Below are 25,309 nucleotides of genomic sequence, written 5' to 3'. Positions count from 1 at the left end.
TGTTTTTGACATAAGCGGCCTCCGGATCGAAGCAAAGATGTCTGCCTTCTGATGGAACAGCGCTAATTACTTATTATTACAGACATGATTGAAGATAAAACACGTGTAAACAATGTTTCAACAATTACTTTAACAGTTTTATCGACATCAGACGAAATACCAGTCAGGTTAATTGGGTTGACCTTTACACTGTACATAAGGTCATGAAGATGTCATGCATTATTTACAGGAGTGATACAAGTTGTCCACATCAATGTAAGAGGTTTACGTCGTGATAAAAAAACCTTAAAAGAACAAAATTGTTTCATTCGCATCACTTTTACACGTTTAAAATGCATTTCAATATTGCACAACCTATAAACCTCAATTTTGCTTGTGCGTCTGGTTTAAACCGTTTAAAATGCTATTTTAGTCGTTCTGTCCCTTTTCATTCGTTTCTACGTGTCAATTCATAACCTTGGAGTAGGATTAGGTTTGATATAAAACACAGTGTTTGTTAAAACTTCACAAAAAGCACATGTTTTGGCATAAAGAACTATCCAAACCAAAACATCATCAATATTTTTAATACAATAGTTGTTGTTATGTGCATTCTGCTTTTTAATCTGCGAATTGGAATCATATTGGCGTAAACAGGCATTATACCTTACCTGCCTTTTGTTATATCGACAGTTTTGAAATATAAATTCACAAATTAATTTGACAAAATGACAGAACTTCAAATTGCAAACTGGAGAGCAGACAATATTTGCAGAGACATAAGCTCACATCTAGAAAACGTTTTGCTCAAGTGCTTTGAAAATACCAATTCCTTCTGTTACAAAAAATGACTATTAGAAAATGATAATTTAGTTTTTGTGGCGAAAACTCCTGTATCTACTATTGATATATGAGAATTAATTACTGCATACGTGTATTTACATAATGTAAGGGATAAAGTACGATGTATTTTCTGATCACAATGGAGCAACTAATTCTAGAAGTACCAATTTAAATTATTGTCGTATGAGTACACTCACTTTACTTCAATAAGGTAAGTATGTCTTTGTGGAATACAATTGAGTTGTCAAGATACAGTGTTTTATCATGTCACGTGAACACTTGAACACAGCTGGTATCTTTGATACAATGCCACACAAGTACGTACATGTACTTATTGTAAAATACTATTTAAAGTTATCATTTTTTTAATACAAATTTATACGACCCAATCAAAACCAATTAAAAACTCAAATCAAACAATAGTTGTTCATAAATGTATCTCGTTTCTCGTTTTTTATATAGATTGACCGTTGGTTTTCCCGTGTGAATGGTTTTACCCTACTCATTTTGTTGGGTCCTTCACAGCTTGATGTTCAGTGTGAAACAAGGCTCCGTGTTGAAGACCGTACTTTGACCTATAACGGTTAACTTTTACAAGATATAACTTAGATTGAGAGTTGTCTCATTGACACTCATACCCATCTTCTTATATCTAATAGCTTTATACATTCAAAGTAGAAACTAAACTCGGTTTAGGAATAAAAGTATATATAAAACACCGAACCACAAGGTAAATATAGAAAGGGGAAATCCATTAAAACTTAAAGAATCAAACGTCATCAACCAACGGAACTGTCATATCAGACAAAGAAAACGAAGGGTTAAACCTGGTTTTATAGCTAGTTTAACCTTCCACTTGTAAAATGTATGACAACAGTCTACTATTGTAATTTTATTTTACCAAAACTGGTGTAGAACACAAACCAACATAATAGGTTAATATGAAATTAATTGGGATCCAGTAGCCGAAACTGTGTAAACAGCACAGACATACAACACAAAGAGGAATTAATAGTCGAACTACTATATCACTTGCCATGTTGTCAAGAGGTTTTGAGTTCGAATCCTGCACGTGCGCGCGACTTTTTGAATTAATTTCCCTACCGCAGGTCGTTGTTCCCACAGGGCACTCCGATTCCCTCCGATGAAAACTGACCGCCACGAAAAAGCACAATAGTGTGGCGTTAAACACAAATCGATCACACAACACAAGCAACTTCAAAAAAGATGTTGTAGTTTATAGTAAATTGGCCAAAGACTCATACACAAAAATGTGTGTAGTAAAGGTGGATGATTATCCACAATTCCCAAAAGAAGAAAAAAAGCCGGCATTGATGTGATGTCAATAACCGTTAACAAACAGAACGTAGTTTTTTTTGTTTTTGAGAAAGAGAATAAGTGGATGAGACATGAGGTATTGAATAATATTAATGACATGATTTTCCCGTTGAAAACACGGTAAGAACAAATGATTGCTATAAAGTAGATTCTTTATCTCAGAGATCAACAGAATCTAAGGCACCATTGTATTACATTGAAATGCTTTATCTTGATAAATGCTACCGTTAAATGAAAAGATGCTAATAAAACAACACTTCAATAATACCTTCTGAATGCTTGAACATTTGTAATTTTGAGTCGTATAAAATTAAAAGTTGGATATTAATGAAAAAAATATTGTATAAACCTTGATAGTTATTCTCTTAAATAACGGGTAAATTTTTCAAAACATGATCAATCCAAATTTTCAAAGATGCGTAATCGGTTAACGTTGTTGAAAAAGGAAGTTTATTTAATAGGACTCTGAAATTTATGTTCTAGTTTAAGGAATAAAACAAAACTTGTGATACCTTAGAAACTTATCAGAAGCCATTTGAAAACTTTCTGAATATTTTGAGTCACAACCTTGGCATTCGTACGAAGAGAGTATTAAAATGTGAAGAGCAACATACACAAAATAAGAACAATGTCGCCAAGACTATAATCTTACTTAAATTTTCGATTTTCAAGAGATTGCAGAAAGGCTGAAATAAAGATGTGCCAATAAACACTAAAGAATAAAATAAATGAAGTGGATACAACAATATATTAAGGAAAATTGACTAAATACCTCCTTTTAACTCAAGACGACGAACAGCAATTACAGTGCTGTTCCTTTAAAATCTTGCTTTAAACTTCAATAGTGATTTTGTATTACGCATTTACATGCTAATGTATAAAAGATCCAATCTTTGAACCTTACTGGTAGGGATTGGGTAAACGCAATATAGAAAACTCAAGGTTGAGTAACAAGAAATACATCAATACACCAGAGGTAGAACCAAGCTTGTTCATGAAGGATATTATTGTTCCCTTTGACAAATCAAATCTTTCAGTCTGAGTAAAACAGGCAACCCCATGAAATAGAAGTTCCTTTGTAAGCATGATAATACACGTTCTAGTTAATATAAATATTCTGGAATATCGTTTTCGACTAGACCAAATATTTTAGTATTTGTTCCCCACAAAATAAAGGATATAGAATTGAATAACATATGAGTTGTCTTATGCTACAAAATAAGAAAGAAAAAAATGTAACATTTGAATGCAATAATAGAGCGCGCGTGTGTCATAAGCTTTCAAAAAACCAAACCAAATAAATGGTATTGAATGTAAAGTAATACATTTTTTGAATGACAATACAAAAGCATAATGTGCCCACATCTGTTTCTTTTCCTGACAAGTATGATCATTAATATCAACAGAAATGTGGAAGCAGAAAGAAAATAAATAGGTGTTATGCAACAGTTATTTAATGTTCACTTACATCACACAAAATTTTGGGATTACTCATTATGTAAAGATATGAATAATGTTCTATCTGAAATTTGAATTACATGATGTCAGTTATATTGATCAATGCGTCTAAGCAAACTTTGTACTTTTGTGAGAAGAAATATTAAGGGTCGTAAGTTATTTACGGCTTTCATCAGCATATAACATCGCTGTGAGCTAAACTCTTTGTTTAATGATGGTAACATTTTACGATAAAAGAGAAGATTCCCTTAAAACTATCAGACAAGTGGTGCTCATGGGAGACCAAGTCATAGAAATGAGTAGATTTGATTGATTGATTAGTCTTTAAATCCACTTTCAGCGCTATTGTGCTCTTTCGTGTTGGTCAGTTTTTATTTATGGAGGAAGTCTGATGGTCCGAAGAGAACCACCGACCTGTGGTAGGAATACTTATAATCCTAGTCAATTAACATTGGAGTCGAGAGTCGATTTAAAAATAAAATGTGAAAATTGTGTTTATTTGGTAGTAGTGTAAAATGAGTATCAAACACAACTACAAACTTGTTGCAATTTGTGTTGACTACGTTAATTTGTTTAATGAGAACAACGGCTGTCACTTAAGGTGCTTAGTGAGTGTTACATGTATAGTTTGATTTGAGTGGCATTATCTTAACAAACGACTTGAGGTAGTTGCCCTCGCTATTAGATGTTATTATAAAGTTAATGCTTACTCTTTTGACCAAACTTATATTACTTCAAGTTAATGGGTGACCCAATAGACTTTTTTCATATTACCGACTGACTTTTGACTCTAGAGTACAGAATATTTGACAGGTTATCAACTCTGTGATAGGAAATTCATGCATTTGAGCAATCGGTGCAATTTTGGTGAATTTATCTGTTTTCCGATAGAAAACAAAAACAGTAGTTTTCTCCAATTTGCACCATCTGTTACAATTCAGTTCAAAACATTTAGCTTTAAGGATTTAGGTGAGAAGAGGAGATAGAAGACGACGATGACGAACGACATAATGTATATGGTTCTTTTGATTTGGTGAGCTATAAAGAAACAACGGACAACGAACCCTTTAACAGAATATAAAGTATTTAGCAAAACGCACCACAACAACAGCTATATAAAGGATACGCAGTTTATATGATACCATTAGTTTGATCGTTTGGTCAATATTCCATGTATTTGGACTAGGGACTATTCTGAGCTTGCCATATTGAATAGACTCTTGTCTATCGTTGACGACTGAATGTTTCCCCTAAACATGTAGATGTTTGTCTGTCTCGTTGAAGTAAAATGCAAATTATATTTCATTTAAATCTAAGAAAGGTCTATCTTTAAACAATATAATAACACATCAATATACCAAATAAATCAAAACATCAGTTTTAAGCTCAGTAAATAATATAATAAAACAATACTCAAAGAACTATGAAAAAGATAAAATATGACATACATACTTAAATATGATAAATTACTTTGTACTTTACGTTGTAAAATGGAAAGCTGGTATTTAGATTTATCATATCATTAAAATTCATATTTTTATCGAAATGAGTGTTACTAGTTCACGAAGGGCGATTGAATGTTAATAATTATCAGTCAAAATTCCAAAAATAACATACAAGCTTCCTAAAATATAAACGTAAACCAGTTTATCTATTTTTTTAGTTAGATTGTGTCATGTAAAATGATATTCCATACGGTGTTTAAACAGACTTATCTCAATCATACTATGTTATATCTATATTCATATTTAAATAACCCGTAAGTATATTTTGAAATTATTCTTACTAAAGTCAAATGGAATGCAACATAGTAAGCCAGAAGCATCCATTCTGGTTTGTGTTTCAAATAAATTACCCCAAATTGTCTATTACTGTGTACATGTAAGATAATCAAGAATCCGTCAAAACATTTTGAAAATCAATTTACGCAAATTAGTGTCAAATTATTTATTCTTAGTATACATGTTTTGCAATTCTTTTTATATAATAATATGCTGAAAATAATCAAAGTAAAAAGCCTCAAATTGATTTTTCACGATAAGTGATACAATTAGGCGAATGTTGAACGTTTTTTTGTGTATGCATATTTGAAAATACAGTTTAGAAGAAATAATTATGAGTGTGGTTTGTAAATAACTTTAAAAACTCATAGATGGAGAGTTGTCTCATTGGCACTCATACCACATCTTCTGATATCTATATAGTTTAGGAATGAGAGAAACTATTGATAATTTGTTCTTGAAATCTCAGATTATTGTATTCAATGTACCAGGAAATGTTATCCTATTGATGACGAGGAAACAACTAATACGGTATGTCAATGACTGTTGACATCCTATTAACGACTATCGTTACTGCAGATGCAATTTGTAATATAGTTCAAATTCTGATGTACGCTATTGCAAACTTGTACAACTGCAAATAGAATAGAGAATACAATTCAACTATACAGGATAGCCGAGGGTATGGATAAGGTCCTTAACTTATGTATTCTCCCTCCCCCTCCCCATTATTATGTATCTTTAAAATAATGGTTAATCTGTATCCATTTTATAGCTATATTCTGTATCTATTTTATAGATATATTCTTGACATTTATTTTCTGTTATCAGTCTATTTTTACCCTATTATTTCATTGTTGCAGTTATTCTTTTTATTCTATCGCCCCATTTTCTTTATTTGTGTCTACATTTTTTAATTCTCCCGTTCCATGTCAGGAAAATGACAATTGATATCTTATAGTTGGTTTCTGTGTGTGTTGCATTGTTGTTTGTTTTTTTGTTGCAATTTTGTGTTTCTGTTGTTTCGTTGTTTTCCTCTTATATTTAATTTTGATGTCTTTCCCTCATTTTTAGTTTGTAACACGGATTTGTTTTGTTTACTACTGTTGCTTTTATTTCTCTATTTTTATTTGCCAATTCATCATTATCTATTCTTTAAACCCAATCCATGACCTCGTAGTCAAAATATGTTTTAATCGCTATTGAAAAATAAAGGCAACAGAAGTATGCCGCTGTTCAAAACTCATAAATCGATAGAAAAAAACAAAAACTAAGACTGAAGGAAACGCATTAAATATACGAGAACAGCGACACACACACAGAAACGAACTTAGCATTAGACAAAATCCGATGAGAATAACAAATATAACATCAAAACTAAATACATGAATTTGGGATAGAAAAGTACCGTGACACGTCTTATAATAATGTGAATTCACACTCAAATATAAGAGGAAACAAACGACACAAAAGAAACACAACGTTAAAATGTAACACACACAGAAAGAACTACAATATAACAATGGCCATATTCTTGACTTGGTACAGGACATTTTTTAAAAAGAAAAAATGGTGGGTTGAACCTGGTTTTGTGGCATGCCAAACCTCCCGCTTTAATGGCAATGTTAAATATAACATATATAAAAAATGGTTCTATTGTATCTTCCGTGACTATAGCTTATATTATGGTGTGGTGTTCGCATGTTTAAATTGAAATGATAATAAATTGAGAAAAACGTTGAATGTTCGTTAAAAGTGTAAACTTTTCCAAGAACTGTAACACGTAAGACACTTACAAGAAAGGTCGAGGCTACTTCGTTAATTATCCGATATTTTGGGTATTTCATTAACTAAGAAGGAGAGACAGAGATCAGAACTAATTGTTTTTCCCAGATACCATGACTTGCCACAAACATTCCTCTGTTGATCTATATGCACAGGTAAACCATGCAGATTACATAACAAAAACTAATTAAAGTTCCACACAAAAATAATAATTAAAAGAACAGATGAAATTTCAATCAGCGTCAAACATGCTTCACAGCTGTTTGGTCATGTGACATCAGCTTTAATTATCTTAATGATTAACGAAAGGCATGATGTATTTGTTTGTCTGTAGAGTGATTTTATGAATGAAAAGAAATTTCTTTTGCCATGTAATTCAAATTATCGCTTCTGTAAATAAAAAAATGTAAGCATGAAGGAGAAAGCCATTTGGTCTATAAACGATGATTACACTTGCATAACTAGGGATGAACTCTGGTTTACGTATTGTTTATGTAAAGCAAATGTGTTGAGGAAGTTTAAAGCTTTTGATGGTTTGATTTTTAAAGAGGGCTGGATATCCTGTGTCTCATTATATTAAGTTATGGCGGTAATTAGCTGATTTTATTAACAGATTATTTGTACTACAGATCTGCCACAGATTCCTTTTCACCAGAAAATAATCGATCTACAATTTATAGCTTTTTTCAAAATGCCAAAAAAATCATACATTTCTGTAGGTCACATATGTAAATTTGTTTTAATCTTAATTTGCGAACGTTGTTCGTATCATTAGTTTGTGTTTTAATAAACCTTGTTTCAATTTAATCATCCAAACTTCTTAGCAATACAACGACAAAAGCATAAAGTGCGACACAAGCAAAATTACCACTAATTTAAAACACTGTTGTGACGTAATTCTATTGTTTTGCCTGTTCTTTATTTCAGTGATTGAACTATCATTTACCTGTAAGAAACTATTATGTTACCTTTAGCTGTCCAATATTTCTAAGAATAGCCAGGCCTCTTCTTTCTTAATAATATTGGACAGTTAAAGGTAACATAACTGATTCTTACATGTAAATGATAGTTCAATCACTGAAATAAAAACAAAAACTATGAATTACCCTAATTGTTTTCATTATGTAAGGAAAAATACCACCAAAGAACAAATAACAATTAAAAAAAAAACATTTTATTAAAGTCAACTTCCAATACAATAATTGTGTCACTCATCAACCCAGGTAAGGTGGAGGGTTGGGATCCCGCTAACATGTTTAACCCCGCCACAGTATTTATGTATGTGCCTATCCCAAGTCTGGAGCCTGTAATTCAGTGGTTGTCGTTTGTTTATGTGTTACATATTTGTTTTTCGTTCTTTTTTTACATAAATAAGTCCGTTAGTTTTCTCGTTTGAATTGTTTTACATTGTCTTATCGGGGCCTTTTATAGCTGACTATGCGGTATGGGCTTTGCTCATTGTTGAAGGCTGTGCGGTGACCTATAGTTGTTTTAATATCTGTGTCATTTTGGTCTTTTGTGAATAGTTGTCTCATTGGCAATAATACCACATCTTTTTTATATGAAATTATACATGAAAAATAATTGAAATTTAGTCGATAATCATAAGACCATCATAAGTCATGTCGCGAGTGGTCTTAGGTTTACGACAGAAGTTATGATATATCGTAACTTGGGACACTTTCGAAAACATATCTTACGACTATGACATGTCGTAAGACCATCATAAGACATGTCTTAGTCATAAGATACTTTCGAAAACCAGGCCCCTGGCTTACAATTTAATACACCAGACGTGCGTTTCGTCTTCATTAGACTCGTCATTGACGATCAGATCAAAAAAGTTATAAAGCCAAACAAGTACAAAGTTGAAGAGCATTAAGGACCCAAAATTCCAAAAAGTTGTGCCAAATACGACTAAGGTAAATTCATACTTTTGTAAACAGGATATTAAAAAAGTGTCACCTATAACAAAGATTATCTCAGAAAAAAAGGTGTGTCTAGAGCTAGTTCTAAAACCAGTTGTTGGCATAATAAGGGTTATGATCTTCTCATATATTTTGAATTTGTATGATACTAAACCCCAAATAGTTATAGGTACCAGGCTCACAGTTTATTACGGCAGACGCACGTTTCGCTTACATAAGACTCATCATTGACACTAAGATCAAGATAGTTAGTAAACAAAACAAGTACAAAGTTGAAGAGCATTAAGGACCCAAAATTCCAAAATGTTGTGCCATATACGACTAAGGTAAATTCATACTTTTGTAAACAGGATATTAAAAAAGTGTCACCTATAACAAAGATTATCTCAGAAAAAAAAGTTTGTTTAGAGCTAGGTAGATAATATTAACAATTCACTGCATGCGATTTATGACACTACTACATTTTTGTAAACTGATGTACAATATTTACTTGACAATTTCCTTTCCATTTCAGATTACACATTGTGGCCATTTAGGGTAGACCGAAAAAATAATGTAGAGCCTCCATTTAACCGAACGCCGTAAGTATTTACAATCCTTTCCAGCTGTTATAAAACTCTGACCAGGAAAATCACAGCTATAATGAAATACTGAGCAGTAAAATCACAGCTATTATCAAATACTGACTCTAAAATAAGAAAGTAAAAAAAACTAAACTCTAAAATAAGAAAATATCAAATACTGACATCTAAAATCTCAAACTATCAAATTATGACCTCTAAAATAACAAAGAATCAAAAGTTAATGTATATGCCTTTATTTTCACAAACCAAATAACAAATTTTAAATAAAAAGAGATAGTATGCATATTTCAATATATAACACAAATAACGTACAAAAGTTCATAAAGACATTTTACAATAATTCACAATGAAAGAAATAATTTTGTTGTTTATATCCTTAATGACAACATTACTTTTGAGATGCATTAAATTGATGTATACCTATGCACAACTGTTCTGTATTCTGTTTTGTTTCTGTTTGTTAGAGGTTTTGACAATGATGAACTGTTGATGGCTGTTCTGTTACTTTCTCCAAAAGAGTCTTTGATTTATTTAAAGTGATAAAAATGAAGTATTTCATTGTCTCACTGTTTGCTTTAAACTTTGTATTTTTGAATTTTTCGAAATACTCAGGATATTCTACTCCAGGAATAGATAATCTTAATTGTACTTAAAAATCTTTCGAACCTGGCGGTCCTCATTCCTCTTTAAGTTCTAACCTTTTTGGTCTTTATGATTCGAGCCTCTTTTGTAGACGAAATGTGCGTCTGGAGTTCACAATTTCTATAGAACAGAATATAAACTTTGTTTTGATTCAGTATAGAATAAATAAAGACAACAGTACTATACCGTTGTTCGAAATTCATAAATCGATAGAGAAAAAACTAATCCGGGTTACAAACTAAAACTGAGGGAAACACATCAAATATAAAAGGAGAACAACGACACAACAGAAACACTAAAATTCAACACACACAGAAACGAACTATTAGATAGCAACTGCCATTTTCCTGACTTGGTAAAGGACATTTTAAGAAAACATGGTAGGTTAATCCTGGTTTAGCCAAACCTCGCGCTTTAATGTCAATAATGAATATAACACTAAAATAACAATATTTCATGACAGGACTACAGTACAAATAAATGCAAGAACATTCGGGTCAGAGAAATACACAAATAAACATTACAATAAGACATATCGACATGCTTATAGTCATCAAAGGCACCAGGCCCATAATTCAATACAGCATACGTGCGTTTAGTCTACACAAGACCCACCAGCTACGCTCAGATTAAAACAGTAAAGAAAGCCAAACAAGTACAAGTTTGAAGAGCATTGATGACTGTGAGAAAGTGTTTTCTCTAAGATATTTTTTCCTACGATAAAGTGTTTTCTTTACGATATTTTTTCCTACGATAAAGTGTTTTCTTTACGATATTTTTTCCTACGATAAAGTGTTTTCGCTTCGATGAAGTGTTTTCTGTACCTTGAAATGTTTTCTCTGCGAAGATTTTTTTCTCTCCGCTAAAATGTTTTCTCTATTTCAATAACGTATTTATTTCATTTCAGTATGTACTCTATGAAAGTGTGTGTTCTCTATATTTCAGTTACGGTAAGGTTTTTTCACCAAGATATAATGTTATCTATATTTCAGTGACGGTAAACTGTTTATTTTTTACATTGTTTACTCTATGGAAGTGTGTTTTCTGTATATTTCAGAGACGGTAAAGTGTTTGACGCCAACAGTAGGGAGATCAAATCATTTCCAGATATTGATCATATCTTATATAAACTACACGATGAAGGATACAAATTAGCAATCGCATCAGAGTAAGTTTATCAAAAAAATCGAAAGCGAGAAAATAGATTATAAAATAATCAAAAGTTGCAAAATATTACATAACTAATGTTATTTCAATAATAACTTGACAAAGGTAATTTAAAAATGATGTCGAACCTAGATTAATTTCTTGTTTTTAATATTCCAATGCTAAAGAATATTGTTTTAAGTCATTTTAGAGCTAGATACCAGTACAATCACATAACTTATCCTGTTTCATTGCACAACACTGAATTTGGCAGGGCACGGAACATCAGCATTGTTTTATTGTCCTGTGCATTATTGTATTATGTAACCCGTATGTCTAACATACCACAAACATTACGCTGAAATGGATTTTTAATTTAAAAACAGATTTGAGGTGAAAAAATGATTGGATAAAGAATTCCAGATTAATACATTGGAGTATATACTTATTTACAAAGGCATAAGAATGACTGCATGCACCTTACATTAATAGACAACTTTCGAGTTCGATGCATTTCCGTCAAAAACTCTGGTTTTAGTGAACGTCATTTGTGCGTTTAGGGGCGTCGTCACTTCCATTCCAATGTTGAGCGAGTGGTTGGAAAACTACAAATCTATATTGTACGAATTATTCGGCAAATTGAATTCTCAAAATTGACAATCAGCATTGCTGTCATTAGGGAATTGCCATTAAGTACCTACAGAACAACCATTATTTCTAGTTTGTCCTGCACAATGACGATCACTTAGACGCTTGATGAACGTAAATAGTGCAGGGATACAGGCGACCCCCTCTATCTGGTAAATGACGTCATAAAGGCGCGTATAATTGACGAGTTTTTTCCGGTGACGGATGAACTCGAAAGTGGTCTATTACGTCAAAGAAACTTATGTAATATATCGTTAACCAACACGGAACAAAAGACATTGTAGTACAAATGTTCAAAAAAAAAAAAGACGAGGCGAAAGATACCACAGGGTCATTCAAACTCACAAGTCTAAAATATTAAACTGACACCGCTGTGGGTACGAAAGAATAATTTCTGTTAATTTACTGGTTTTCTGTCAAGTTGCATTGATGTGAAAACAAATCTGAAAACTAACTGCGATACTGACTTTAAAGCATACGTTAAATATTTCATGTAACTGTAATAACTAACCATTTTATTCCCCGAAAAGGGAAACGAACTGTGTCTTATTTTAAACTAAAACAAGTTTTGTCCTTTACTTCATGGTAATTCAAAAAAAAAATAGGGTAACAATTTTTCAGATAAATTTAATTTTTTACTTAAATTACATGCCACCACCTGACACTTACAAATATATATAAACTTGGCGCCTTTGGTGATATCTTTGATGCCTTGGGGGATTACTAGCATTATATGATCTTATATTTAACATACAGATGGATTTAGAAAAGACCACCTATTTTCATAAAACCGACTTTCATTATTTTGGAAAGCTTATTCATGTTTTTCATAACATTCCTTTGATAAAATACTAAAACAACACATTAGTGTTTAAAGATGAAGTTTATTTTGATTAAATACTATGATATCTATGAAAATGATCACGTGCTATCTATTTATTACAGCTGATAAATCTTGATTGCGGATGATTTAGATTTTATTATGATAGGAAAAGATGCTCTCTTAACTTCTTTCTTATAACTCTACCGTTTTGACAGTTTCTTTTATATAAAAATACTTTAGATCATGTTTAATGGCCTCTCTGAAGAATGATCAGGTGTAGTTTTCAACACGTAGATCTGTGATGATACTAAACAAACAATAACAAAGCGCTTCTTCAACTGTTTCGGTTTTGTTTTGAAATCTAAATAAAGCCAACATTACTATACCTTTGTGAAATAGTCATTAAGCAATTAAGCGAAAACAAATCCGGGTTACAAACTAAAACCGGGGAAACCAAAACCCGATGAAACTATGCCGGCACAACAGAAACACTGAGCTGACACAAAAGCAAACGCCAACATTACATGTCTCTTAACTGCGAGACAAATAACATTTTTCAAGACGATTTGTTGATTTCGTAGTAATAAATAATGGGAACAAAACTGCAGTTGTTTGTTATATTCCAGTGTATGAGAAGAATTTGGGAATTCATTTTTTTTCTCAATTCGATATGATTTTTAAGTAATTTCTCTGAATCTTGCTTTAATAGGGCGTTCTATAAAGACGAAACTAGAAGACTTGTATCTTACTTTGGATGGGATGAATATTTTGACTACATAGAAATCTACCCGGGATCAAAAATTACTCATTTCTTACAGTAAGTCAACAAATTGAATGATTGTTTTAACAGTGATTTTTTTAATTTTTACAAAGCTATGTTTCCCGCTTTAATTCGTTTTGAATTGATTGATTGATTAGCGCTGCATGACACATATTCAATGCATACTCATGGCGAGAACATTGATTGATTGTTAGTGGCTTAACGTCCAGTAGCAGATATTTCATGCATGTTCAGGATGAGAACAAATAAACTAATTATATAAAAGGTGTGTTATGTAAAGTGGGTTGATCGCATGTTTGGAGAGTGTAAAAAGCAATGGAATATGAGAGTATATTGGATTAGTGCAGACTTTTTCATTCCTTAAACTTTACCGGACATGATTTAATTGGAGAGGTTTATTATGATGCTTAATCGTAGAACTGTTCTGAATACAGCCAATAGATATATAAGAAGATGTGGTATGAGTGCCAATGAGGCAGCTCTCCATCAAAGTCACAATTTGTAAAAGATGTCTGATTTGACAATTAAAGAAAAGAACATGTCGTATTGCCAATTTCTAACTGAACACAGACATTTAGATAAGATCGTTTGCTTATTTTTGTAATGAAAAAAAAAAAAAAAACTCGAAAGAATTTAAAGTTAATAAAGGTACACAAGATACGAATACTGACCTTAAATCCAAACAACTTGTACATTAAGATAATAACTGATATCAGAAGATCTTACTGATTTGATAGTTATTACTTATTCTCTTTTAACGAATATATTTAATGTATTTTGCAGAATTAAAAAAGAGAGTGGTATTGAGTTTCCAGATATGATGTTCTTTGACGATGAGAGAGATCACCTCTCTGAAGTAGCACATACGTGTTTAGGTAACGCATTTCTATCCATTTATACTAAATCAAAATCATTTAAGTTCCCAGACTCAAGACACAAAATAAAAACATTCAAATTCATCTTGCCCTCATTCGTTTTATAGAATTTGTTATAAGTGTTGTTAACACAGGCTGCATCGTAAGTTGAACGAAATCTGTCCACAACTGTCATCTGAAACAGGTTTAAAAAAAAAAACAGAAAAAATTACCTTCATGTAATAAAGCAAACCTCAGTAAAACCAACGGATACATTTAGCCGTAGTTCTGCTTCAATGTATTGCATCATTTGTGTAAAACCAATAAAACAAAACAAACGCCAACAGTAAAACAACTTACTGGACAGAACAACAGAAAACAACTGCCTCTTCCGAAAACAAACAACAGATGCAAAAACAGACAAATAACAACGAACAAATCATGGTCCAAATTGTTACCAAGAAAAAAAGGACATGTAAACACTTAAAGGAAACGAAATTGAAGTTTTGAGTCATCCGGCTATTTTTTTTTAAACAAATCTGATTAATGGTGCAAAACTTCCCGATTTCTGGTTTGTAAAAAAATGAAGGTTTTTTTTTGGAAGAACTCTTTATAAAGTTTAAATGTTTTTCAGGAGTGACCTGTATCTGGGCCAATCGTGGAGTGTCAGAAGAAATTCTTGATGAGGCTTTTCAAGCTTTTGTAAACAACCATTCAGACAACATTAATACCAGTACTCTATCTATAAACAGTGTAGATTCTGACGAATCTCAAAGTGAAACAACTGTGATTTACTGTCACAGACGTAGGGGGTCACGTGCGTCCATACAATATGACGTCCCTCCTGTCATCGATCGGGCAATACGACTACGCGGACGAAGAATGTCAGCGCCTGCTTTAAGTATAAACTTGAAAGACAACAAAAAGATGTTTGCCTGTCCCGAAATTATTGAAAACTAAAGTTATTAAACAAGAACAAAACGTATGAAAATAGAGTAGAAAAGAAACCAAACGCTGATGACGTAGTCGACACTTTTGAAAATCTGACTCTTTCAAGGGTTTGACGTAATATTTGACGACTATATATTCATAGAAATCTGAGATAACCTTGACTTCTTGAAGAATTCAGGAATGTGTTGATAAATATTGGTGCATTAATTGTTTGACTTGTTTGTCGATATTGATGTTAAACTTGATGGATAGTATATCATTCACTCATCACTACACTTAATGATCAAGGAAACTAGAGAACATTCATACAACACCTAATTGAAATGACCATCTGTTTACTATCAAGACGCCATTAGATAATCGCTTGGGAGATTGTCCAAATAAGAAAAGGACATCCAAATATTCAATCATTCATCTTCTATCCCATCCTTCGTTCATGATATGTTAGGTATCTGGTCATATTGCCAACACATTCTTTTTCTGCTTTAAGTTTACTACGAAAGCATGTACAAAACGCAAAAGATATATGTTTACTTAATTTATAAAATGAATAATTTAATTTTTAACCGTCTAGAAACATGTTTCATACGAGATAAATTTTTTGTGTATACATGCAATTAAGAAGCATAAACTGCTATCAGAAAGTTTTTATTCATACTTTAATAGTTACTTCTTTTTTTTTCAAACTACACACATGTTCGCCATTTTACGTATTTTTTATAGTTTTTTTTAATTGTTCGCATCCATACTGGAAGAAGCTGTCTGAATCACAGGGAACAAATACCTTTATTGTAAGAGAATTGGAGATTTAAGTAAACCATAAATAGAAAAAAAGAATATACATGTAGGCCTATATGGAAACCAAACACAATTTGCGCCAAAAAGTCCCACCTATAGATATACAAATTGATGAAGACGTTATCAGTGTATATATTAGCATGAATATTACGACCAGGTGAACATTTTTTCTTGTTAATAGGTATTCATATAGAATAAATAATATATTAATTGTTTATAGTTCTAGTTAATCATGTCAAAACACCAGTTAACTTGTACACACAACATTATATGTAAGATACACAAACATTAGCAACTCACTTTGTGTCATTCTAATGTCAATATAATTAACACTGCCATTTAAGCGGGAGGTTTGGAATGCCACCAAACCAGGTTCAACCCACCATTTTTTCATTAAATGCCCTGTACCAAGTCAGGAAAATGGCCATTGTTACATTATAATAGTTCGTTGCTGTGTGTGTTACATTTTAATGTTGTGTTTCTGTTGTGTCGTAGTTCTCTTATATTTGATACGTTTCCCTCAGATTTAGTTTGTAACCCGGATTTGTTTTTTCTCTATCGATTTATGAGTTTTGAACAGCGATATATAACTGTTGCCTTTCTTTGGTTACACGAAGTTGATTTAATTGGTGGTTATCAATTGAGTCATTCTGTCCCATACGTATATACAAGTCTTGATCGTTACACGGAAATGAAAACCGAAATAAATGTATAAATATAAAGCTATAGGTCACCATTCAGCCTTGAACAATTATATGCAAAGCCAATATCGCATAGTCAGCTACAGTATAAAAGGCCCCGAAATCACAATGATTAAACAATTTTTCGGTAAGTGTACACATATATCTAACGACAAAACATTTTTCATATTATTAATTTTTGTTCTAAACAAAAATGTTTTTATCAATATTAATTGAAGAGATGTATTTATAACAAACGATAAGGAATGCCATTTTGCATTCGTTAATATCCGCGTAGTTCTTTTTATAGATCGGTTAAAAACCAAAAACGAATATTACGTAATGGAATTCTAGGCAATTGCAATAAACCGGAATGCCCTTACGGTCATCCGCTGTAAAATCCATTTAAGAAAGGCTGAACTCATCAAATGAATACAATTAGAAATACATATAACAAAAATACAGAGTGGACGTGGCCAGGTACTTGTACATCCCGACAACAAAAAGACACTAAGTACATATCTGTGAGATCTTGCAGTTATAGACAGTCCTTTTAAACAGATTGTTATGACCCATCTAGGGGTATTATGTTTTGTTCGGTGTGCGTCCACGGGTTCGTTCATCCCTCGATCTGTCAGGCTTCAGGGTAAATATTTTAGTCAAGGTAGTTTTTGATGAAGTTCAAGTCCGATCAATTTGATACCTAGTACACATGTTCTCTAGTATATAATATTTTTATGTTTAATGCCAAATTAGAGTTTTCACGGTCCACATAACATATAAAATCGTAGTGCGAGTGGGGCATCCGTGTACTATGGACACATTCTTGTTATAGTCTGTTCTGATATTTTACTATTAGATAACTGTCTCGTGTGATAGTGAGCCCCATAGTTTGGCGCCAGAGAACATGTCAAACTATGCCGTATAAGTGTACGCTTTTATGTCCTTTAGTCTCTGTTGGAGAGTTGTCTCATCGGCAATGATAGCACATCTTTTTATTTTTATAATTTTTTCGTCTTTTTCAGTTCAATTTATCTTCGACTTATAAATAAAAGCTACAGTTTTATGTGTCCTTCTATTGTATTCTATCTCTTTTCAATACAAGGGAAAACCCCTAAATAAGTCTGAGATGTCACACAGTAATAACGAATTAGTAACTCACAGTTACTATCTTGTCACGAATATCGTTCTCAATACACAGTCTCAATACTGATGTTACAAAATGTTAGAGACAAAAGATGTGGGGGTTATACATCAACCCAACGTAAAAGATAACCGTAGATATTTATGATCAACATGCAACGATTATTATGCAGTTGGATATAGTGAAAGTGTATATTGATATAGTTTAATGTATCACTATTATAATTATGACGATTCATTTTCACATGAATTACTTTTTTTAATCATCGGCAATTTAACGTTGTTCTGTCACACGAATTTTTATTTTTTTTATTTTTATCGTAATAATACTTTCACAAGGACTATTTTAATGAAAGTTAACGTAGCACTTTCAATGAAGAGCTATTTTATTTAATGAATGACTGTAATATTTTTTCTGTCTAAGAAGAAATAACATAAAAAATGTTGTGCACACTTAATAACGCGCGTATTATTCTTATATAGTTTAAAACTTGATTATGCTGTTTTTTGAAACAAAATTTATTGCAGTATTGTCAAGTTATCTTTTACTCGTCTAAACATGTCATGAACGATACTTCTACATGCATCATTACATAACCATCACCAATAAGCTATTTATTCTGTCACTTTTGGGTGCGCATGTAAATGATCTAAGAGGAAAAGAAAGCATTATACCTTACATTCTATATACAGTGGTGTAGACGGTGGTGTAGATTGTTTCGTGGGGGTGAGCCTTGTAACAGTCAAGACACCCTGTACTCATGGCGGCATGTGACAGAACGGTGTTTGTACCTGCACTCGTGGCGGCATGTGACAGAACGGTGTTTGTACCTGCACTCGTGGCGGCATGTGACAGAACGGTGTTTGTACCTGCACCCGTGGCGGCATGTGACAAAACGGTGTTTGTACCTGCACTCGTGGCGGCATGTGACAGAACGGTGTTTGAACCTGCACTCGTGGCGGCATGTGATAGAACGGTGTTTGTACCTGCACTCATGGCGGCATGTGATAGAACGGTGTTTGTACCTGCACTCATGGCAACATTTGATAGAACGGTGTTTGTACCTGCACTCATGGCGGCATGTGATAGAACGGTGTTTGTACCTGCATGCACTCATGGCGGCATGTGATAGAACGGTGTTTGTATTGTTCTGCTTGACTTTTTATTTATACTCAAAGGTTGGTCTAACGTAAGAACGTTTCCTTTATGGTGGTGTTGTTTTATTGAGGTTCAGTTTCAAAAATCTGATGCCGTTGTAAGTCTTGTTGCATCTGTTTTGGTTATGATCTGAACTGAACTTATGGTACAACCTATCTGTGAAGACTTTACAGACTGAAGGATATGATCATGTAGTGTGTACTTTTTTTACCATCTCCTGTATTGTTAGTACATTTCATTTATCGGAGGAAAAGTCATTAAGCATTCCCCCCCCCCCCCCCCCCCATATTTCTAGTTTATTGCGTCCGCTTGTAAGTTGTAATTGTCTGTGTTTGGTGTTGTTACGTTCAGTTACACTATGATTTCGTCGATAAATTGATTTTCCAAAAAATTGTCGATTTTTTGCACAATTAACTAACCCCTTTAAATTTAAATGCAATAGAATATTGTGCAAGTCATATCTATATTGACAATGCTTGCAACAATAATTAACAATCTCAGAGTTCATAAACGCTTCTACTTCTAAAAGTGCTTTCAAATTCCCTGATAAGTGGTTTCGAGGCAAAGATTACATCAATACTTAAATTACTATCAAGAAATGCATTTTCAATTTTGTTTAGGTTATCAGCCTCACTTTCAATACTTTAGTCTCCAGAGTAGTCTTCATCTGTATTATATAGCTTAGTGCCATGTATTATATAGATGTTTAAAGATTTACTCTGATTCCATGATATAGATCCTATTTCTGCTTAATATTGTTAAAGTTTATTTTTAAAACAGTATGTTTAACCACTAAAAGTCTTTTAAATTGACCTATTGGTGGCCTTCTGCTGTTGTTTGCTCTGTGGTCACGTTGTTGTCTCTTTGACACAATCCCCATTTCCATTTTCAATTTTATTTTAAAATGTGTTTTTACAGCGGATGACCGTGAGGGCATTCCTTTGTATTGCTATCGCCTAGATTTACGTAACGTAATATTCGTTTTGGGTTTTTAACCGATCTCTAAACACAATGAATACGTAGACATCATAAAGTGCAAACAAACATTCCTTATCGCTTGTTATAAATTCATTTCTTCAATGAATACTCATCAAATACTTTTTAAAGAAAATAAATTAATGATATTAAAATGTTTTGTTATATGTTAATACCTATAAGTGAAAACTCATTATTATCTATGCACACGCATGCTGAGGAATATCTCAAGAACGTTTGCAATCTAAAGGAACGATAACTCTTAAATGGATGATTAAACATATTTTTCGGAAAAATACGAATTCCTACTCAAATTTTATTCTATTAGAAAACTCGAATTATTACAATAGAGTGACGTGTTCACCATGCACTGCACTGCACTATTACTAATATACTAGAATAGAATGATTTACAAATGCATGGAAATTATAGATACATGTAACTGTAATATACATGTACAAGTATTAATATAATATATATCAATAAACCAGAGTATAATGATTTGTATCACTACAATATAATAGTCATTATTGTGAGGATGAATTCCCTGTCATTAATTTGTCCTACACGCACGAACTTGTGACAGAAAAAAAATATATCTGAACATTAACCTCACTTTCAGGTATAGAGATGTGATTTTTTTCTGAGACAAGTGCTTGTCGGACCATTTACAAGAACTTGCGATCATCCGATGTTCAGTACTTCAGTACTTTGATTATGGATTGGCTTCTCATTGGCGTATACCCCAAATCTCCTTTTGTTCATACTTATCTTTGGTTTATAAAAATATCTTTGATACATAGCAAATCTAAATCGGTTTAACATGTCCGTTCTTTCAAAGTAAGACGATTGAAGTCAACGTTTATTTATACTAATGCATTCAATTAAGATCTAAATTTATTTACATACACCATTATAATTACATAAAGTGCATATCTTAATCACAATGTCTTTTACATGTTGAAAGATATTATATGAAAAAATGCCAAAGATAAAAGAAAAGTGGTATCATCAATGTTAAATATGTGTAACTCGTGCACTTAATTGGAATAACTGTATGTCTAATCATAAATATTGGATGTAGAAATAGAATTAAATATTCAATATTGCTTCTTTTAAAAGTACACTTATTTACGTGTCTGTCTGTCTGGTCTGTCTGGTCGGTCGGTCGGTCGGTCACAAGATGGTCAATTTCAGTACATTTACATGCCATCTTATGGCTTCTAGAAAAGGATAAAAATAGGGTTCAAATTTATATATATGAGACAACATCCTATACCAGTGTATTGCTTCAGAAAGTTAAAGACAACCAATGGACAACTTGATTGTGCGCAAAACTTTAGAGAAAATAGCCGTTAATAAAATGTTGCTGCATTCTATTCACTTTATTAATTAACCATCATTTAGTACGCTTCGAATCTATGCATTCGAAAGCCAGGGATATATGAATAATAGATGCGATATTGCTATAAATAGACATTAAAAGAAAAGTCAAAACCCGAGAAGGTTAAGTTTTACAAGAGGGAAGTAGAACCTTAGTTTAAAACTTTCTAATTTACTAATTTTTTAACAGAGAAATTTAATTGAGATCAGATTCCGCATCAAATAAAGTAACAAAATATTAGAAATATATCGGCTTAAGAGTACAGAAATATTAACATGTATTGCACCCTCAATTTCACATATTCCAGCATCGTATGGTTATTTTTCCCTTGTAGTTGTTCTTAAAGTGAAGGCCTTTTGTCGTATTGAGACGTATATATAAATGCGTCGCAATATCTGATCGGTTAGTAGCAATAAAGTATACGTTAAAGTATGTCGTGCACTCTAGGTGAAGATCGACTTTCAGTATGTTCGTTTCGTTGTACAGACATACATAGTCAAGCCTCATTATGGATAACTTGTAAGTATCAATTGGGATTAAAAATGTACCGTCGTTCCGTCGGAAGATTTCGTGCTGTCTGAAAATTGATCCCGTCCAACATTTGTGTTTGAATTACTGGATCTGGACTGTAATTAACTTCCGCATTGGATATTTTCCACGCGGTTGGTGTTCGTCAACTGTTCTCATTGCGGATTGGACATCTTCCACGCGGTTGACGTTGTTAACTGTTCACGTTACGCTTTTACATATTCTTCGTAAAGTTGACCAGATAGTTATCAGTAAAGAGTGAATGCTTTTAGGGAATGTACTATTTAGAGTTTGTGTTAATAGTAAGACGGTGTGTTGTGTGTTATGTAATACTAACAAAGGTTCCGTCGTTGTAATTATATCTGGATTAGCATTGGCTATTCATTGGTTAAAACATGTAGCCATGGTTGTTAGTATTTATTCTTCGATTTTACAATTTCTTGAAACCGGAAAATTAATTTTAAGCAGGGAAATGACACAAATAGGTCGAAAATTGTTTTCATCACAAATTCGGGAACAAAAATAAACTTGGGGAGTTCAAAAATAATTAGTACCTCTATTTAATGGATGTGTTTTTGTTGTTGATTGAGTTTGAAAATATGTCTGCATGTCCCCTCTCCACAAAAAGAAGAATAATTAGATTACAGATATACAACGAGCGATAACTACAGCTGAAAAATTTCTTTATTACTAGGTAGGTATCGAATTGAATGTTCAACTTAGAGTTTATCTCATCTGGATAATTAGCAGGCATAAACATTCTCCAATGAACTTTTAAGGACTGATTCAGGATCCCTAAATTGGTTAAGTGGCAGCTAAAGAGAGGGAATCGATTTAACTTTTACCGGTTTAAGTCAAAACCTAGCTTTTGCCAATTGTGAAAGGTAAAAGCAGAACATTTTTAAACCTTTGTATAATTCAGCAGCTACACAATAAATTGCAAACACATAGCCTAGAATCCTACATTAAATGACACTGGTTATGAGTGCTGGTGTAGTTTCCCCAATTATTGTTTAACCATTGTGAATGAACAGACAATTAAAGAATGTTTGGTTAATTACAGCACTCACATTTCAAACGAAAACAGTTTACATCTAACCAAGTACGTTATTTATATTGTGGGTAAACTATGGAATCTTAATTTCACTCTTTCGTAAGATGTTTTTTAATTAAGCGTAAATAGTTAGAACATTTTGTAGCTTAAAATATCACTTCAAACTCATTTTGCCAGTACTGAATGCTAATTTAAGAATTTTGGGTGTAATTTGTAAATATGTACTGCATAGTACAAAAGTTCAATATCCATAAATCAGCAAAATCAGAACAATATATAGATTTTTACATTCTTTTGCAGTATTTTGGAAAAAAACTTGGGTTGAAAAGATTACCTCTGTTTATAAATTTTAAAATAACGTCATGATTACAATAGCAAAAAAAAAAGTATATATATACGCTATAACTGAAACGTAAATATGGAAGATGACAGAATAAGACTGTGGCCATTGGTTCATGAATCCAGGACTTTTAGAAAAACACGTGAAGTGGTTCACCCGAAAATAAATGAGAGCCACCAATTAAAACTAAGAAAATTGCAAGAAAAAGAAATCGTTGGCTAAAGAATGGGGTGAAAAAAGATCCGCTCCCTTGGGATCCGTTCGTAATGCAATTAATTATTATAATTCTTTAACGGTATGTTAATTCAAAGGACAACATATAGAACTTACATGAAGAAAGGCTACGAGACAGGTATATACAGATAATCAAAACTTGAAATTTCGGGACAATACTTGAATTGAGAGTTTTAATATGACATTAACAAAAAACATAAAAGAAACGGATAGACGAACAACTTTCCAAATAACACTTGGCAGACACTAAAATTTGAGTAACATGAACAAACATTGAGACCTGGAGCTGATCGCAGGTGAGAAAAGGTGTGCAGCTCTTGCTTCACTTGTAACACCCTTGTTTTTCATGGATGGCGGTAAGCATCATGTGATAAAAAGAAGCCGTGGTTTATATATATAAACCGTCTTACCAAACGAGTCCTGGAAGCGACTTATCAATGGAATCAATTAAAATAGATATAGGAAGATGTGGTATGAGTGCCAATGAGACAACTCTCCATTCAAAAAACAATTTATAAAAGTAAACCATTATAGGTCAAGGTACCACTTTCAACACGGAGCCTTGACTCACACCGGACAGCAAGCTATAAAGGGCCCCAAAAATTGGTAATGTAAAACCATTCAAACGGGAAAACCAACGATACAATCTATATAAAAACGAGAAACGAGAAACATGTATGAACTACATAAACAAACGGCAACTACTGTACATCAGATTCCTGACTTAGGACAGGTGCAAACATTTAAAGCGGGATTAAACGTTTTAATGGTACCAAACCTTCTCCCTTTTCTGAAATAATAGTATAACATCACAACATAGAAAAACACATTGTAAAATATGTTTTATGAACATTTATAATGAACATTTATAACGAACATTTATAATGAACATTTATAATGAACATTTATAATGAACATTTATAATGAACATTTATAATGATATTTCATTCTATTAAAGATACATTATATTTTATTAGTTGTCATTGGCTTTGAACTAGCTGTCAGTAACTGAAAGTACTCTCAGTTCTTCCACAGATTTGAACTTTGTGTTTTAGTTGATGTGGGGATGTATAAATTCTTTGCTACGCCCAGACTGTTTTTAATAATTTTTCTCACCTTTGTATCAACTGGTTAGAAAGCCTTTTCAAATGAATTTTATAGTTCTTATATGTTTCTGTTACACACTGTCTCAAATTAAGAGAAGAAAGCATGTTTAATCCCACCATGTTCGGTATGCACCTGTCCTGTAGTTGACTGTTCAGTGGTTGTCGCTTGTTGCTGTATACCATATTTGTTTTTAGTTTTATTATTGCTTTGTACATACAACAGGCCGTTAGATTTCTCGATTTAATCATTTATCATTTGTCAGTTCGGGTCTTTAATATCTCACTCTGTGGGTCGATTTTTTTCAGTGTTGAAGACGTTGAAAGGTGGCCTATTGTAGTTCACGTGTCCGGTAGAAAGTTGTCGCAT

General features: G+C 32.6%; 1 protein-coding gene across 2 annotated transcripts in view; it reads left to right on the top strand.

The window, feature by feature from the left end:
- The window catches only part of LOC139522779 (magnesium-dependent phosphatase 1-like), a 29,011-nt gene extending 12,457 nt beyond the window's left edge, over window positions 1–16,554 (top strand). Inside the window, exons 1-6 of one of the 2 annotated variants that reach the window (XM_071316293.1) lie at window positions 195–255; window positions 9,627–9,693; window positions 11,396–11,506; window positions 13,665–13,772; window positions 14,520–14,611; window positions 15,225–16,554. In XM_071316293.1, the coding sequence (XP_071172394.1) occupies window positions 204–255; window positions 9,627–9,693; window positions 11,396–11,506; window positions 13,665–13,772; window positions 14,520–14,611; window positions 15,225–15,550 (756 nt within the window). In that variant the 5' untranslated portion in view covers window positions 195–203 and the 3' untranslated portion in view covers window positions 15,551–16,554. Of the gene's footprint in view, window positions 1–194; window positions 256–9,626; window positions 9,694–11,395; window positions 11,507–13,664; window positions 13,773–14,519; window positions 14,612–15,224 lie in introns of those variants that run through there. The other variant, XM_071316294.1, reaches the window with a different exon arrangement.
- Window positions 16,555–25,309: the final 8,755 nt, after the last annotated feature.

Source organism: Mytilus edulis, chromosome 5 (assembly GCF_963676685.1).
Source record: "Mytilus edulis chromosome 5, xbMytEdul2.2, whole genome shotgun sequence".
Lineage (NCBI taxonomy): Eukaryota > Metazoa > Mollusca > Bivalvia > Mytilida > Mytilidae > Mytilus > Mytilus edulis.
The sequence above is the reverse complement of the archived record's forward strand: the minus strand, read 5'-3'. Positions and strand labels throughout refer to the sequence as shown.